Below are 15672 nucleotides of genomic sequence, written 5' to 3'. Positions count from 1 at the left end.
AGTCTATTTCATTTGTTTTTTCACAAAGCTCAATAAAACTTTACCTTAGAACTGCTCAGACAAGAAACTTCACTTTAGTCATCCAGATTTTCTAGGACCACTGCTACAGCTGCATTTCTTCACCAAGGAGAGAGGACTTGATCCCCAGTGGGCTCTTAGGGGCACCTGTCCCTGGGACACAAGCTCCAAGGAGCTGCACCACCTTTCCAACCCCTCAACAAGACCCACAAAAGGACTCCCCACCCCAAGTCCCTCAGTCTGGGGTATATTCTTATACTCTTTGATTCCTTCTCTTCAGTAAGAGAGTCCTTTAGTTAATGAGGTTATTTTGCCCATCTGAGATGATGCCTTGGGGCACAGCGAAGTAAAACTCCTGTGACATAACAAGAGAAATTAGGAGATGTAATAGGAAATAATAATTAACAAGAGAAACTGTTGTGTGGTTTTGGGCCAGCATCTCTTCTTTGTCTTTGTTTTGGTCACTTGGACTCTCCTCATACCTTACATCAACTACAGCACCAATCCAGCCTCTGCTGAACGGTCCCTAACATGGACATGGCTCAGCGCTGGACCTGGCAGTGCCAGGTGTTGGACTCGATGATCTTGGAGACCTGTTCCAACCTACAGGATTCCAGGATCACATGGACATCAGCCTCACACCAGCAAAGCCACCTCCACATCCCATCTCAGTCTGCCCGAGGGAGCCCGTGGCTGGATGTGCTGATGGCTTTGTAGCTGATGGCTTTGCTGGAAGCCCGGGAGGCAGCACAGGCCTGGGGTGCCCACGGAGCAGCACCCACCTTACAGCAGCTGAGGGATCACAAACCTGGGGAAGGGCCCGAGTGCACAACACACACACAACGCACACACACAGCGTACAAAACATTTATTCAGACCAGTCTGCCTGCACGCTCAGCAGTGGCTTCACCCCCGGCACGGGCGCACGCAGCTCCCAACCCCCCGGAGCCCCCCACTTGCCTCGAATGGAGCACAAGACACAACAGGGAAAGCAACCAAGGCAAGAAATCCATCCTCTCCCTGAGGAGTGGGAGGCCCCTTTCAGCTGCTTCCCACCAGACCTTGGCAGGAGTCAGGGCTGGCTCTGGGCCACCAGCCCAGCCCAGTTGGGAGCCAGGGAAAGCCGTGGTGCTGCTCTGGCAACGCGCTTCCCCCTCCTCAGAAAGAAAAGACGCTCAAAAAAAGAAACATTTCACTTTTCCACTTGGAAAATCCTTCTGCAATATCAGTCTGGTGGCTTGGAAAAGTCTTTCTGGAAGCGAGGGGGAGAGGAGGTGAGAGGATGCACTGGGTGGTCTCATATCAAACACCACAAGTGACACCTTTGGCACATCCAGCCTTCATTAACTTCACAGCAGCAGAACTTGTGGTGATCAGGTTTTTTTCCCCACAGCCTTTTGTAAAACCCAGTCCCAGGGAAAACAAGTCCCATCCTTGTGCCACAGCACGTCCTCCACGTGGCAGCTTCCACGGAGCCCTGGCTGCTTCTGCACCCACACACCAAGCCCCTCTTGGCACGGTGGGTTTTAAAAAACCCTCAACCAAGCAGCATCACAGATTCCTCTTTTTTTTTTAAGGCATTTGCTGGCTCGCTGGCATTTTCTCCTGGATCTCCTCGTACTTGGGTGGAGGGGTGAGGGGCTCTATTGTGACAGGGACACTGCTGTTGCCCTGTGCCAGATTTAGCCTGATGTCCTTCAGGTGCAGCTTCTCTGACTTGATCCTGCGGACCTTGAGGGGCTTCAGGCGCTTGCTGAGGCGGGAGCTGTGCCGGCTGGGCTGCCTCTCCGGGCTGGGCTCCATGCCCGCGGCTCCCGGGGCCTGGCTGCTGTCGTCCAGCCCCGCCAAGGACTCGTAGGAGGGCAGGGAGATGCTGAGCCTGTTGCTCCTGTCCGAGTCTCTGGGCTCAGAGTAGCCCGTGTTCATCACCTCCTCGTAGCTGGGCACGTAGTACTGGGAAGAGACGTCTTCATCCTCTTCTTGACTAGAGGGGAAAGAGTTAAGGCTGTGGGTAGCACATCACTTCAGCTTCGTAGTGGGGAGGGGATGGAGAGGAAAGAATAAAACCACCCCACCCCACCAGAAATAGTTTTTGCCCTTCTGCATTATATGCCAGTTTCCTTTTGCTTGACAGAACAAATCATGACCCCACCTAAGTTCAGACACATTTTATTTCCTTGTGATTTATGGCAATCTTTGATCATCACTTTCTCTGCCCACAGACCCTTTTCTATTGCCCAGTGGTGATTTCTTCCCTCAAAAGAGCATCAGTTTTACTCCTCCACTCTCAAAAACCAGTAAAAATACATTAGAAAAGGACATCACCCCTCTGTCATTCTGATGTCTTATGGGTTGGGTACCTTGGGGTCTTCTTCAGAGAGATTCAACTCTGCTCTATGCCACCATCCCTGCACAGGTACCTGCACTCACTACTTTCCATTTCCTTGGCATTCTGAAGTTACCTTTCCAATCAAACATGGAAAATCAGTTTTCTGGGTGGATCTGAAGACCCTGACAAGAGCCAGCAGAGCCATTGTCCCCTCCTGTCCCCTTGCACCCTACATTGTCCCAATGGTCCCCTGCCTCTCTCTGCACAGTGAGCTGTGCTGGTGGACAGGGACTTCCCCTGCGCCTGTGTTTGTGCTGTGGCAGCAGCCTTTGCTCTGCTCCACGAAGCTCACTGAGCAAACAGTGGAGCCCTGCAGACTTTCACCGGGTCTAAACTCCATGGCCAGTCTTCAAGGCTGTTTGGCACCTTGGCTGCACCCGGCGAGGCAGAGACAGCCCCTCTCCTGCCCCTTTGGCTGCTCTCTCAGCGTGTGGCAGGAGCCTGCTGCTCTCTGCGTTACCCACGACCCTGCCCAGCGTTCTCTCAGCTCGCTCCCGTGAGCCAACAGAACCAGGAGTGGCACCTCTCCCAGGGCTGCCTTCGCCACAGCTCTGTGTATACCCCACCTCACACACCAACAAGGCTCCCTTACACTTACAGCTGCAAAAACACAGCTGGAGTCATTCCTTTCCTGTCTCCAGGACATATCAAAACCCTAAACCACAGCATGAGCATCCTTATTTCAGCACACGCTGCCTTCCCCTCCTTGCTCCAGATCTTCCTGAGCAACAACAGCCCTTGGTTTCATTCCCACACCCGATCCCGCTCCCTTTGTCCCCAAAACGCCTCCTCACCTGTCCTCCTGCTGCGAGGGCTCCGCAGACACCTGGCGCTGCACGTGAGCGATGGCCAAGTCTTCGCTCTGCCTCTTCTTGTCGCGGATGTTGAGGCAGATGGAGAGCAGGAGCAGCAGCAGACCTGCCCCCACCAGCACGTAGGCCACCGAGAAGGTCTTGCTCTTCAGGATGCCCCCGGAGCCGCGGTCGGGCTTGCTGCTGTTCCCAGCGTGGCTGCTGGGCTTGTCAGGGGGGCCAAAGCCGGGCACGAGGTTCCACACAGCCATGATGATGCCGAGGACGAGCATGCCCAGCCCGATGGCCGTCAAGGCGTAGTGGGACCCGTTGGCCCGGGACTGGGCCATGGCTGCTGGGGGGCCGGGCTGTGCCCACGTCACCGCATGGCTCGGGGCGGGGGGGCTGCAGCCCTGCTGGCATGCGTGCGGCCCCGTCCCCGGGCAGGCAGCGAGCTCTGGGGGCAGAAGGGAAGCTGTGGTGAGTGCACGGCAAACAGCAAAGGCTCTGCAGCCACCACGACACCGATTCATCCAACTAACGCTGGAATCTCACGCTGCTGTGCCTGAGGAGTGCACGTCAGGATAGAGCAGGGCAGCTGGATCCTTCCTGCCCATTCCCATTCCCACCCCTTGCTACTTTCTCAGCTGTAATATCCACCAACCTTTGAAAACAATCAAATTGCTGATGTTTGCTAAGGGCTTAGATTTCCTGTCCTTAGGAGTGCGATAGCTTCACAGCACCAAAAGAAGGCCATCAAAATCTATTTCAAGAGCTGTTGTCAATGCAAACCAACCTGGAAATGCTCAGAAACACCTCTAGCTGAACAGTTTCTCCTCTCCCCCTGTTTGGGAGGGAGCAGGGCTCCTCACAGCGCTGGCTGCCTGCCCTGGAACGCCCTCCTGCCCGGAGAACAGAAAGCAAAACTGCCTCTTTCTCAGCCAACTCGACCCTGTGGCTTCCCCTGGCTGCTGCTGGCAAGGGCTGCCGGGATGGGGAACCCTTGGTAGGGCCCCTGGCTCACTTCAGGCCAGCTCTCGCCCTCCCTGGAGCAACAGACGCTAGTGTTGAGTGCCCTGGCTGGATCCCTCAGGGATGTCTGAGCACCAACATTCCCGACCAGCCAGGCCACGGGTGGGAACTCCTCCTCTACCGCTTCCTCTGAATGTTTTCTGAGTCACCAGGACCAGAAGTGCTCGATTTCCAAAAATAAGCACACAGAGCCACATCTCCTGCCCACTCGCCTCCCCGACCTCAGGTCCCGTGACCCACGGGTGGCCAGCCTGCATCCTCACAGCTGAACTGCCCCATCTCCACCCCAGTGAGCCTTGCAGATTTATGGATGTGCCATGTCAGGGATCTCTCCTTCCCTCCCCAGCTTCTTGATGCTGGGTTGGGCTCGAGGTGGCCCTGGGCTGTGCTGTCAGTGGTGCTATATCCATACACCCCCCCACAACCTTCAGCTCAGCCCTCTTGAGCTCAAAAGCTTCATGTTTGCTTGTTTAGCTTGAGCACACACCCAGTTTGCAGGGTCAAGGGCCAGGATAAAGCAGCACTCCCAGAAAACAGAATGGCTGCAGCAGGAAAAGGCACACACGCAAAGCCGGCGAGGAGGAATCTGCAGAGAAACTTCCCTGATCCCTGCCTGAGCTCCAGCATGGCTGTGGAGACTCCTGGAGGGGTGTCCCAGCCCCTCTGGACACATCCCAGGCCCCACATGGGTCTGGGCAGGGTAAAGTCTTGGCTCCCACAGTTTGCTGGGGTTCTGGGACACCCAGGAGCTGCCGATCCCAGCCCCATGGGAGCTGCCACAGGCAGGCAGGGGCAAGCCTGTCATTCCCTGCCGTGCCCAGCTCCAGCATGGGGCTGCTGCTCTGCGTGCTCCTGGGGGAAGGCACCCCCTGATCCCAGCTTTAATTCCGTCCTAGTGAGCAGCTGTTGAGGATGTGGAAAACACTGCATCCAAAATGTCCTCACCAGCATTCCAAGAGCCATCCTCCCACCCAAGAGCTTCCAAGCCTGTGACTGGTGGTACCAGCACTGGCCTCTGCCCTCCCACACAAAGGTTTTGCTCTCTGCTTGTGCCCTGTGGGGTTTTTTCCTCACCTGATAATGCAGCTGAGCTCCCATCCTTGTCACAAACACATCAGCCAGCCAAGACGTCCCCTGAGAACACCTGTGATGGCCTTGGGGCAGGAAAACCACACTGCACCCATGGTGGGCACAGATCACACACAGGGCTGGTCACCTCTACCCATAGTGTCTAAACCTCTGTGGCTGTTCACAGCTTCTGTGGCTCCCCTCAGGCACCTCAATCCTGGAAGTGGGCAGGATTTAAGCTCCTACGTCACCTCTGTGCCTGGAAGTTTTTCACAGATCCCTTGCAGTGCTACCCATCATCCCAGCAATCAGATTAAAGCAGGAGACTTTCTATTCCAGTCTATCTCTCCATTGAATTAGCTGCTCTCCTGGCTTTCCAGAACTGTTCCTATCACTGCTCCAACAGTGCCCTGACGTCAGTATCCTGGGAAGGGAGCTGCTGCTGTCTCTGCCTCAGGTCCAGCATCCCCGGTGCTGTCTGGATGCTCATCCCACCATCACAGAATGGTTTGGATGGGAAGAGACCTTAAAACCCATCTCGTTCCACCCCCTGCCAGGGGCAGGGACACCTTCCACTATCCCAGGTTGCTCCAAGCTCCATTCAACCTGGCCTTGAATACTTCTAGGGGTGGGACAGCCACAGCTTCTCTGGGCAACCTGTGCCAGGGCCTCACCACCCTCACAGGGAGGAATTTCTTCCTAAATATCCAGTCCAAATCATCCCTCTTTTACTTTAAAACCATCTCCCCTTGTCCTTTCCCAACAGGCCCTGTAAAAAGTTTGTCCCCACATCAGGTGGGCGAGTGGTGCCTGAGCGCTTCAGCCCCCTACAGCCCCTTCCCCTTTCCTCTGCCTGCAAGCCAGACCCCTCTCCATCCCATTCCCTGCTTGCCCATGCCCTGCCCTGGCAATGATTTACACCAGAATCTCTGAACCATTAAACTCCTCCAGCAGGGCTGCAAAGCCCGGGGGCCACCCACACCTCTTCTGGGCTTCCTGCACCTCTCCCCTACTCCTGCAGGCTGCCTGAGCCCTTCGGGATGCTCTTGCAACATGGCCAAGTGATAACTGGGCATGGGAAGGTTCAGGATAAGCCCGAACCACACACCCTGGAGGCTTTGGCACAGGCACCCAGGTGGAGCAGCAGCAGGAACAGCTTCCCTCCGTGGGAGACAGACCACCCCCCGACAGGGTCAGCCCTGAATCACGTTCCACATCCCGGTGCTCCCAGAGGAGCTGCGGCCCTGGCCCCGCTGGGTGACTCACGAGGAAGCCCAACACCTCCCGCTGCCCGCAGCAGCACCCACGCTCCTTTGCCTTCCACAACCTTTGGATTTTCCCTGCCATGACATCACCTTCCCACTCACGCTCCAGCAGCAACACCTTTGTCACAGGATCACGAGAGATGAGTCTGCAGTCCAGGGAACAGGTCAAACCCCGATGCAGTCACCAGACGTGGGATGAGCTCCAGGGCTTCCTCGCTCCCCAGGAGTCATCAGAGCACGCTCCCAGGACAACACTACAGAGCAAGACAGCCCCTCGGAGCTGCCTCCAAAAACCAGGCTGTGACTCCATCACCAGTCATACCACTAATTTTCTGGAAAACTCTGGGGGAAAATAAACCCGTTCTCCAACCACTCGAAGATTCCAGAGTCTCCTCTGTGTTAGATTACAAGGCTCTCCCTTCATCCTCATGCTTCCACTCAGAGAACCTGCTCATTAACCCCCTTCCCTGCTAATTTGCTGGCCCAACACATCCTCAGGAGCTCGCTCCTGCAGTTGGCCACAACCTTGTGCTGAGCCCTCGTTACACAGGAGTTCAACCCACCAGGAACAAAAAACTCCATGTGGGGTCTAAAAAGCAACAGATCAGGACTCGTGAGGTATTTTCATAGAATCCCAGAATGTCTGGGTTTGGAAGGGATCTTAAGGACCATCTCCTTCCAACTGCCTGCCATGGTTTCTCTCTTTTTGGCCCTTCTTGCTATTCCTGTTACCCCTGCCCCAGAAACAGGGATATTTCTGGCCAGATGCAACCCAGAGGATGCAGGGAATACCCAGAGAAATCCAGCTGAGTCAGGAAAAGAAGCATTGCTGCTGATTTAGCCAATTTCTGATCTTTTGGACAAATCCCAGCCCATTTTAGAGCATCTCACCAGGGAATAAGAACCTGGAGGGACAGCCCCATGCAGACTATCAGGACTTTTCCACATTTTGCTTATACTTCCTGCCTGGAGCACAAAAGAACACGTACACATCTCCATTGCCCCTGGCATTCCCTACAGATATTTAAGAGCTATTTTACCCTCTTTTTTTCTTAAATTTCATTTTTAACAACCCCTCCTCAGCTGTACCTTGTAGACAGCACTGGGGGAACAGCGATGTTTTCTTCAAACCCTGCCCAAGGTTCTCCCCTCTCTCCCACTCCAGAGGGAGCCCGGGGCCCCCAGCTCTGCCACTTCCTGCAAAACAAGGGCGTCACGGGAAAGCCCATTCCCAGGCTCAGGATGCTGCAATCCACCCGGCTGCCTGTGGCCTCCACAGCAGAACAACCGTGCCAGGGCTCACAAAACACCCCATTTCCACAACATGGTGCCTGACCATTCCCAAGCCACATGCCTCTGCCTCTGCTGTGTCCCTGGGAATTCCCAAGGGTTTCTGAAGCAGCACAGATCACACAGGCCACGGCAGGTGTTCTCCAGAGCTGTAATCATGACTGTGCAGCAGCCATCACCTTGGCCTTTGGCACTGAGATATAAGAAACTGCCTCCCAGACTCCTTCTCCCCATAATTCCATTACATCCATCCAAGCGGCGCCTGCTGCACAGTGGTAATGGACAGGGACAGAGAGTCCTTTTACATTTGTGTTTCAGGACGTTGCCATTTGTTCCTGGGGACAATGCTGCCGTGGCCACCGAGGCCACGCTGGCACCGGCTCTCGGCAGGTCGGCGAGCCCTCGCTGTGTCCTGGTCACTGCGTAAACACGGTCCTGTGGCTGTTCCTGGTCCAGGCTCTGGGATGGGCACGGGGAGCAACTGCCAGACTAATGCTAAAGCAGGGATGGGGGCTTGGGGTGATGCCTACGATTTTTAGCTTTTTATATTTTTCATACATTTGTAGCTTTTTAGATTGTTGATGCATGGCCTGTAGCTTCTAGTACTTTTCCTATCTTTCTTCCCTACATTTAGGGACAATAAGCTAACCTTATAGACACTTTCCTAAAATATTGTTTAGTCTCATTCCAAGAAGAGAACCAGCTACTAGGACTTTCTGTTTTCCAACCAGAATGTGGACCAGACATAACAAAAGTGGGGCAAAAGAAGCCTCTGGACTGCTTCCAGTGTGGCAGGACCCCAGGAATTATCTTCAGGTTGCCCAGAGAAGCTGTGGCTGTCCTACCCCTAACCAACTAACCCTTTAATTGGACAGTATATGATGAGTGTACTGATCGACTAACCTTATAAAAACTGTAGAATTACCATACCATGTGCGATTTTTGCCATATTGTGTACCTGAAAGTTTTCAAGTAAAGGTTTGCTTTTATATTCACTCTAATGTTGTTGGGAAGATCTATTCAATTTTCCAGGCAGCAGGGGTGTTCACCTCTCTTCGGGGAGCTGAATTCCCTGTGCACCTCGGCCTGGGAAAGCATGCCCGCCTGGGAAAATCCCAGCACTTTGACTCTTTCTCCTTCCTGCTTTCCTTTGGACACCACTTTGCACCTCTGAGTTTGGAATTTTTTTAAATTCTCCTAATCTGCTGTTTCCGCTGAGATAAAGCCATTCCTCTGCAGCCTCCCCCTGGCTTTTGTTCTGGGACCTCTCCCCGTCTCCGTGCCAGATAACACCCAGATAACACACCCTCCTCCAGAGCCTTCCAGCACTAGACCTTATCCATCTGCCCTTTTGATGTCCTCTGAAGCAGAACCCAGCATTCCCCCTTACTCCCAGCCCTTCTGGAGTGCTTTACGCACCTCCTGTCCCACTGCTGGAGCCCCTGGATGATTATCTCCCCTTCCTGCAAGCCACTAACCTGGCACCTCATGCTGCCATCGGCCTCACCAGCACCGCCTTCCTCATCCTCTGCCTGGATTTCCAGCAACGCCTTTTTCCCCAACACAGCATCACCTCTCCCCGTGCTTTTCCAACAAGTAAGACCCACAAAGAAAACCCACTGTGGATGGTCCAGGAGCCCCCAGTGCAGGAAAGGAGTGAGAGGTGACGCTGGAGGACACAGAGCCAGCCCGGGGACACGGAGCTGGCTGGGCAGCCAAGCGACACGGAGCAGCCAGGCACAGAGCAGCAGTGTTCCGCAAGGTGGGCACAGGTATTTTGATAGGGATGGAGGTTTGCTGGGGATTATGTTGCTCCAAGTCACCTGCACTGCTCACACAGGATATTTAGCTGCTTCCACAGAGCCCTGATATCAGTTTCTGCCTGTGAAATACACTGGGAATGAGAAAAGCATGGAGCAGCACTGGGAGGCAGACACATACCTGGGCTGCCGGAGGGATCCCTCCTCCTGGGCTCCAGGTGAGAGAGCAGGCAGACAGCCCTGCCCAGCCCTGGCCCTCTGGCATCTCCCACGGCACCGCCACGGCGCCAGGCACCAACACTTAGCTCTCTCCAGGGCACCGATGGCCAAACATTCCTCCTTTTCCAGGCATTTCCCTTCCCAAAGGTTTTCCAGCCTGTGTAATTACACAGCTAAAATCAAAGGCATTTCACATACTTCCGAGTCACCTCAGTCCAGGGCTGGTTCACCAGCCCCACACCCACATGTTCCTCACTGACACCTGGGAGATTTCCCTTTCTGGCTCTCATGCCAGGACATCCGGGGCTGTGGACAGCTGCAGGATGCTTGGATTTGTTGTAGAGGGATGTGTTGTGGCAGCATCCCATCTGGCCTAGGTCTGCTCCAGAGAGGCTTTAAGGAGCCGGAAAGCCAGGGCCACACCTCCTGGTGCAGCTTCACCTCATCAGGCTCCATCCACCACGCAGAGCCAAAGGTAGCCCATCTCACACGGGACACACTCATGGAACCGCTGGCTTCTGCTCACACATCCACACTTCCCAACAAACCCTGCTACCCTGTGCTCAGCACCACTTGTCCCCACCACGTCACCTCCAAAAATCAAACACCAACATCAGCAGGAAACCACTCTGGGACACGCTTGGGAGACACCCGCGGGTTTGCTGAGCCCCTCAAAGCTCCAGGCCACTCTTTCTTCAGCGGGAACGTCACGATAGGAAGGGCCGAACCCCCAGTGACCGGCGCTCGGCTCCTGGACCGCCCGGCCCCGACCTGGCCCGTGCAGGTGTCCTTCTCCTTGGCTTTGTTTGCTTTCCCAGCAGCCTGGCTCGCACACCGCTCCTGCACCTTCCCGGGGACGGACATCGCCAGCCGCGGGCTCCTGATCCGTGACACCCCTGTGGGGCTGCCACCCGTGGGAACCGGCTGCGGGGTGGGTTTGCCGTGGGGGATTGCCTGACCCCCTCCCTGCCGCTGATCCTTCCCCAAAGTGCCAGCTGATCCTTCCCGAAACCACAGCCGCTCTTCTCCCCGCTGCCAGCACGGCCGCCCCGGTCCCTGCCAGGGCTGACGAGGAGCCCGAGCCCAGCTGTCCCCAGGGGGTGACCCCAAGGCACCGCCGCCCCCCAAACGCTGCCGCTCCAACCCTGTAGTGCGCGACCGCGCTTTGGGGGTCTTTGCTCCTGTTTTGAGGGGTGTTTGCCCCGCTTTGCAGGTGTTTCCCCAAGCTTTGGAAGTGATTCCAGCTCAGCCCGAGCCGGACCCGGCTCCCGCTGCCTCCCGTTCCCGGTCTCCGTTCCCGGCGGAACCGAGCCCAGTCCGCCCCGCTCCCGGTTCCCAGCGCTCCGAAGGATTCCAGAACAGGGGGTCCCGTCCCTTCCCGGCTCCCCCGACCCCACGTACCTCCGGCGGCGGCTGCGGTGGGTCCTGCGGGGCCGCTCCGCCCTCCCCGGCCCGGCCCTCCCGGGGCGGCGCTTCCCGGGACAGGCCCCGCCGCTCCCCGGCCCCGGGCACCGGGATCCGTTCCGGGAAACCGGGAGAGCCGCGGGGGTGGAATCGAAGGGATTTCCGAAAGCAGTAGGGAGACCACTAGAGAGACCCCCAAACCCAGGTGTGGGTCACACTGGGGATGCCGATCGGGTCACCCCCTCGGAGCAGTTGCAGCCCCCATCTCTGCTTTCATGGAATCCCGGAATGGTTTGGGTTGGAAGGGACCTGAAAGACCATATCGTTCCACCCCCTGCCATAGGCAGGACACTTTCCACTATCCCAGGTTACTCCGAGCCCCACCCCAACCTGGCCTAGGACACTTCCAGGGATGGGGCAGCCACAGCTGCTCTGGGCACCCTGTGCCAGGGTCTCACCACCCTCCCATGGGAAAATTTATTCCCAACACCTAATGCAAGTTTTGGTTTTTATTCTATAGTTTAAAACCCATCTTGCAATGGACCTGATTTGTAAAACTGCCTGTTACTGATGAGTGGAGCTTTTTCTCAATCAGTTCCAAGCTGTGTTTGCAGAAGCCTCATTTTGAGGAACTCCAATCACTCAGGCTCATCACTGCATTCAACAGAGCAAAGCCAATATCCCCACAAAGCCAAGCTTGCACTCACAGAGAGCCTAGAAAGCGCTTTTTATCAGGCTGCTGCCCTCTATAAACACTCCCAGTTAACCACTCACTTGCCAGGAAGAGCCATTTGGGCACGGCCCTCGCCACAGCTTCTGGCCACATGCCTTGGTCTCATAGCCAGACATTCCCATGGTTTCCAGACTGAACCATGGGGAGCAGAGCTGGGCTCTGGCAAACTTCAATGCAACTAATGCTGTGTCCAGTGTCACCTCTCCTTGGCTGCCATCCCAGCAGCAATGGGGATGTGTTTTTCCAGGCTCTTCTCACACCCAGCTGTAATAACAAACACCACCAAGGATTCAAATCCTGTTGGAGATGATACTCAGGGTAGGTTTTTCCCCAATCCAAGAGAAAAAACGGCATCACTATGCTGCTGGACCAGCCACTGCAGTTTTTCCTGTCCCTTAAGCCCTGTGAGACCTTGTGAAGGCAAAAGCCATCATGAACCCAATGAAACTTGTCATATCACCTGGCATGACTCAGCTCCACAGCCCTGCCTTGGGGCCACTGGTGTTCAGGATGCTTGGGAAACCCTCCTTGCTTCCCTGCATCTCTCCCTACAAGCACAATCCCGCATGGAGCCGATGGTATTTTCCACTGACTCACCTGCCCTGGCGCACAGCAGCGAGACCTCCCCCCTCTAATCAAAGGGCAATTCTGAGAGCTGTGCTATACAAAGAAATAATTATTAAACATAACTGCGTATCTTTTTTTCCTTGGATGGATGGTTTTGCATTTTCCGGCTTGGCCACTGGCTCAGGCAAATTTGCCCCACTTCAGGCGGATTTCCCCCTCTCCTTCTCCACCTTCCTGTGTCAAACACAAACCCGACATCCCGAGCAGCTCTGGCAGTCAGGAGACATAACAGGGAATTGTTTTCTCTGCAAGAAAGTGGGGGGAACATGGACTTCACACAGTGACTGTCACCGATCTGGCGCAGGGAGAGCTCCGTGCCTGAGCCAGGTCAGCCCCCTGCAGAGGCCCTGGAGACTGTGAGCACAGAGGGGACATTCATAACGTGGCTCCTCGGGTTCCCACTCCACAAAGCTGAATGTTGGCCAGGAATGGGCTTTTCAGTGGCAGTGAAGCAGGATCAAGGAGGGGGGGCCTTGCCTTCACCCCTTGGATGCCTGCTAAAGCACCTGCCTCTCCCTGATGCACATTCTCTGTGGGATAATGTATTCACATCCAACCCTTCGGCTCATTTCCTGCTCCAGCTCCGCAGCCATCCCAGTCTGGGGATTTATCTGTGGCAGCTCAAATCCTCCCCGTGCAAACACTCCCTGCCCAGTTCAGGGCGGGCTGGGACTTTTCCAGAGTGTTTATCCAGCCAGGTATGCAGGGTACAGAACACAGAAATGCCAAGGAGGGAACTGGAGCCCCACCAGAGCCACCAGCAGGCAACAAAAGGGCCTTTCAGAGGGGCATCTGATGCCCTGCTGCATGCAGAGGTACCAGGGGCTCACATTATCCTGCCTTAGAAATTGCTCACTGGCACATTTCCCTGCTTTTTCCTGCTCAAAGGTGCTCAACATGTATGTTAAAGTCACCAGTGGAAGCCTAGACATGTTCCTGGATTCCTCCAAAACTTTCCAACAGTGAGCCAAAAGCACTGCTCCAGGTGACTCCTGGATGCCCACAGCTGAATGGCTTGTCCTGAAAGGAGTGAAGCCCATCCCTGGGAGTCAGGTCAGTTGAGCCACCAGACTGCACGTTTATGTTATATTATATTATTATACCATTATATTACAAGGCCATGGAGTGATAAGGCAAGGTGAAATGGGTTCAACCTGGCAGAGTGTAGATCTAGATTAGATATGAAGAAGAAATTCTTCCCTGAGAGGATGGTGAGGCCCTGGCACAGGGTGCCCAGAGAAGCTGTGGCTGCCCCATCCCTGGGAGTGTTCAAGTCCAGCTTGGGTGGGGCTCGGAGCAACCTGGGATAGTGGAAGGTGTCTGGGCCCATGGCAAGGGTGGGATGAGATGGGCTTTAAGGTCCCTTCCCATCCAAACTATTCTGCGGTTTGATGATTAATAGAGTTAACAGCTAATTAACACCAGAAATATAATATATATATATAAATATAATATATAATGGAACGAGGCAGGGCCCCAGCTTTGCCCCCAGGATGAAAGCCCATCCCAGCCTGCTCCATGATGAGCCCCCTCAGATCCCATTCCCAGCCCACACGCACTGGTCTATACTTTCCTCTCTCTTCCTCATGCCTTAGTTTCTACACCCCACTTTAGAGTCCCTGTCGGGGCTGCAGGCTGGGAACCTGCCATGCAAGTGGGAAAAAAGAGGAAAACCAGCCACTTGGGAGGCATTTCCGCACGCTCCCGGTGAGAGGGTGTGACCTGCCAGCATCTCCTGGCGGGGTGAGGATCCGGTGTCCCCGGGGCTGCCGGGACCTGGCGGTTCCGGTACAACCAGTTCAACCACCGTGCCAGGTCACCGTCTGCCACTCCGAGCGCACGCACGTCTGCAGCTGGGAAACAGCGTAAATAAAGCCTCTGTGTTAACAGTAATAACAGTAAATAACCTGCTGCTTCTTCCTGGAGCTGCTCCGGGGGCTGCTGCATCCCACTGGTGAAGCTCTGGCTTGGGCAGGACTTGGGAAGAGGAGACCCGGGGCTTGAGGAGAACACGGCTGGAAGAGAAGAGCTATGGTGGTGTTGTGCAGCTGGTTATTTAAACGAGCTGAGCAGAGCTGAATGCAGCTTTTCAAAATTAGGAGCAGATGGTAAATAAGGGCTTGTGCCCAAGAACAGGAAAATGCTGGGAAATCAACCACTAGCAGTAATAAAACTCCAAGGAAACCTTCTTACCTGGATATGAGGCCTTATCTCAGCTCCAGTGTCCTGGTCGGATGGAGCGGAGCCACTCGGTCTGTGCTCTGCTGGTGCTTGTGCCAGGTCAGGGCAGCAGGAAGGTAAAGACAGGGGCTGAAGTGGGGACAGCTGCAGGGACAATGGCAGAGCAGGATGTCCCAAAGGATGTCTGCAGTGAGGGATACCCGCAGGCACTGCTGCATCCCTGGGGCTGTGCAGGCGAGGACTCAAAGACATTTCCAGTGTTGGCTTCATACATACAAAGCAGCACCAGCAGAAAACTCCTCCAGGGAAAACACTGAAAATAGGTGAATTTATGACAGGCACATTCCCAAATTTTCAGCAGTCCTGAACAATAAACCAGCAGCCTCAGCAGCACCCCTTGACACTAGCTTTTGGGGAGATACCGGTGATGCCTTAAGAGGCCTCCTAGACACAGAGACTAGACAGGAGTAAGGGAATAATAGTAGGTATTTATTTGAAAGGCCTTCAAAGGTACCCCCTGGGGGCCAGAGGCTACTGCTGAGATGGACCCCAAGATGGACAACAGGTCACGAGTTCATAACACTTTTATAGGTTTGGTTCATTTGCATATCACGATTAATTCTCCAGTTAAAGCTTCAGTTTAATGATGTAATTCCATTCAGCTTACCCCCCCTTAGCAGCTCTTTGGTTTATACTTTTCGGGCCTAGGACGGTCTGGGTGTCCTTGGAGAGCAGGCCCAGAGAGGCTTTGTTATGTCTACCCATCACGAGAGCAGAAGTTAACAGGCTACAAGAAACTTCAGAGATACACACCAGGCAGTGCAGGATTTGAAAAATATAAAAGTTAAAATCTAAGTCATCACCAGCACCATCCACACTCTGTGACCAACCCCAT

The 15672-nt window shown here is 54.8% G+C and overlaps 1 protein-coding gene across 6 annotated transcripts; it reads right to left on the bottom strand.

Moving 5' to 3' along the window:
• Window positions 1-869: 869 nt before the first annotated feature.
• Window positions 870-14558, bottom strand: TMEM51 (transmembrane protein 51). Of its 6 annotated transcripts, none has more exons than XM_069034846.1 (3): window positions 14504-14558; window positions 3202-3655; window positions 870-2002 (listed from the first exon to the last, which is right to left on the bottom strand). In XM_069034846.1, exons 1-3 carry the CDS (start codon window positions 14541-14543, stop codon window positions 1591-1593), a joined length of 906 nt encoding a protein of 301 aa, XP_068890947.1. In that variant the 5' UTR covers window positions 14544-14558; the 3' UTR covers window positions 870-1590. The 6 variants fall into 6 exon arrangements, with proteins under 6 accessions (XP_068890947.1, XP_068890948.1, XP_068890946.1 ...); XM_069034847.1 differs by lacking the exon at window positions 14504-14558 and adding an exon at window positions 11234-11338; XM_069034845.1 differs by lacking the exon at window positions 14504-14558 and adding an exon at window positions 10095-11121.
• Between the last annotated feature and the right edge of the window lie 1114 nt (window positions 14559-15672).

This window comes from Aphelocoma coerulescens, chromosome 21 (assembly GCF_041296385.1).
Source record: "Aphelocoma coerulescens isolate FSJ_1873_10779 chromosome 21, UR_Acoe_1.0, whole genome shotgun sequence".
Lineage (NCBI taxonomy): Eukaryota > Metazoa > Chordata > Aves > Passeriformes > Corvidae > Aphelocoma > Aphelocoma coerulescens.
Note: the sequence above shows the minus strand (reverse complement) of the source record. Positions and strands in the feature narration are given on the sequence as shown.

Coding starts and splice junctions, on each gene's coding strand:
- TMEM51 (XM_069034845.1), bottom strand. CDS start 10,200: ATGGGATGCTGCCACAACACATCCCTCTACAACAAATCCAAGCATCCT. Junction 3,656..10,094: donor CAGAAAGGGAAATCTCCCAG/GTGTCAGTGAGG, acceptor TTCTGCCCCCAG/AGCTCGCTGCCTGCCCGGGG. Junction 2,003..3,201: donor CCCTCGCAGCAGGAGGACAG/GTGAGGAGGCGT, acceptor TTTCCCCTCTAG/TCAAGAAGAGGATGAAGACG.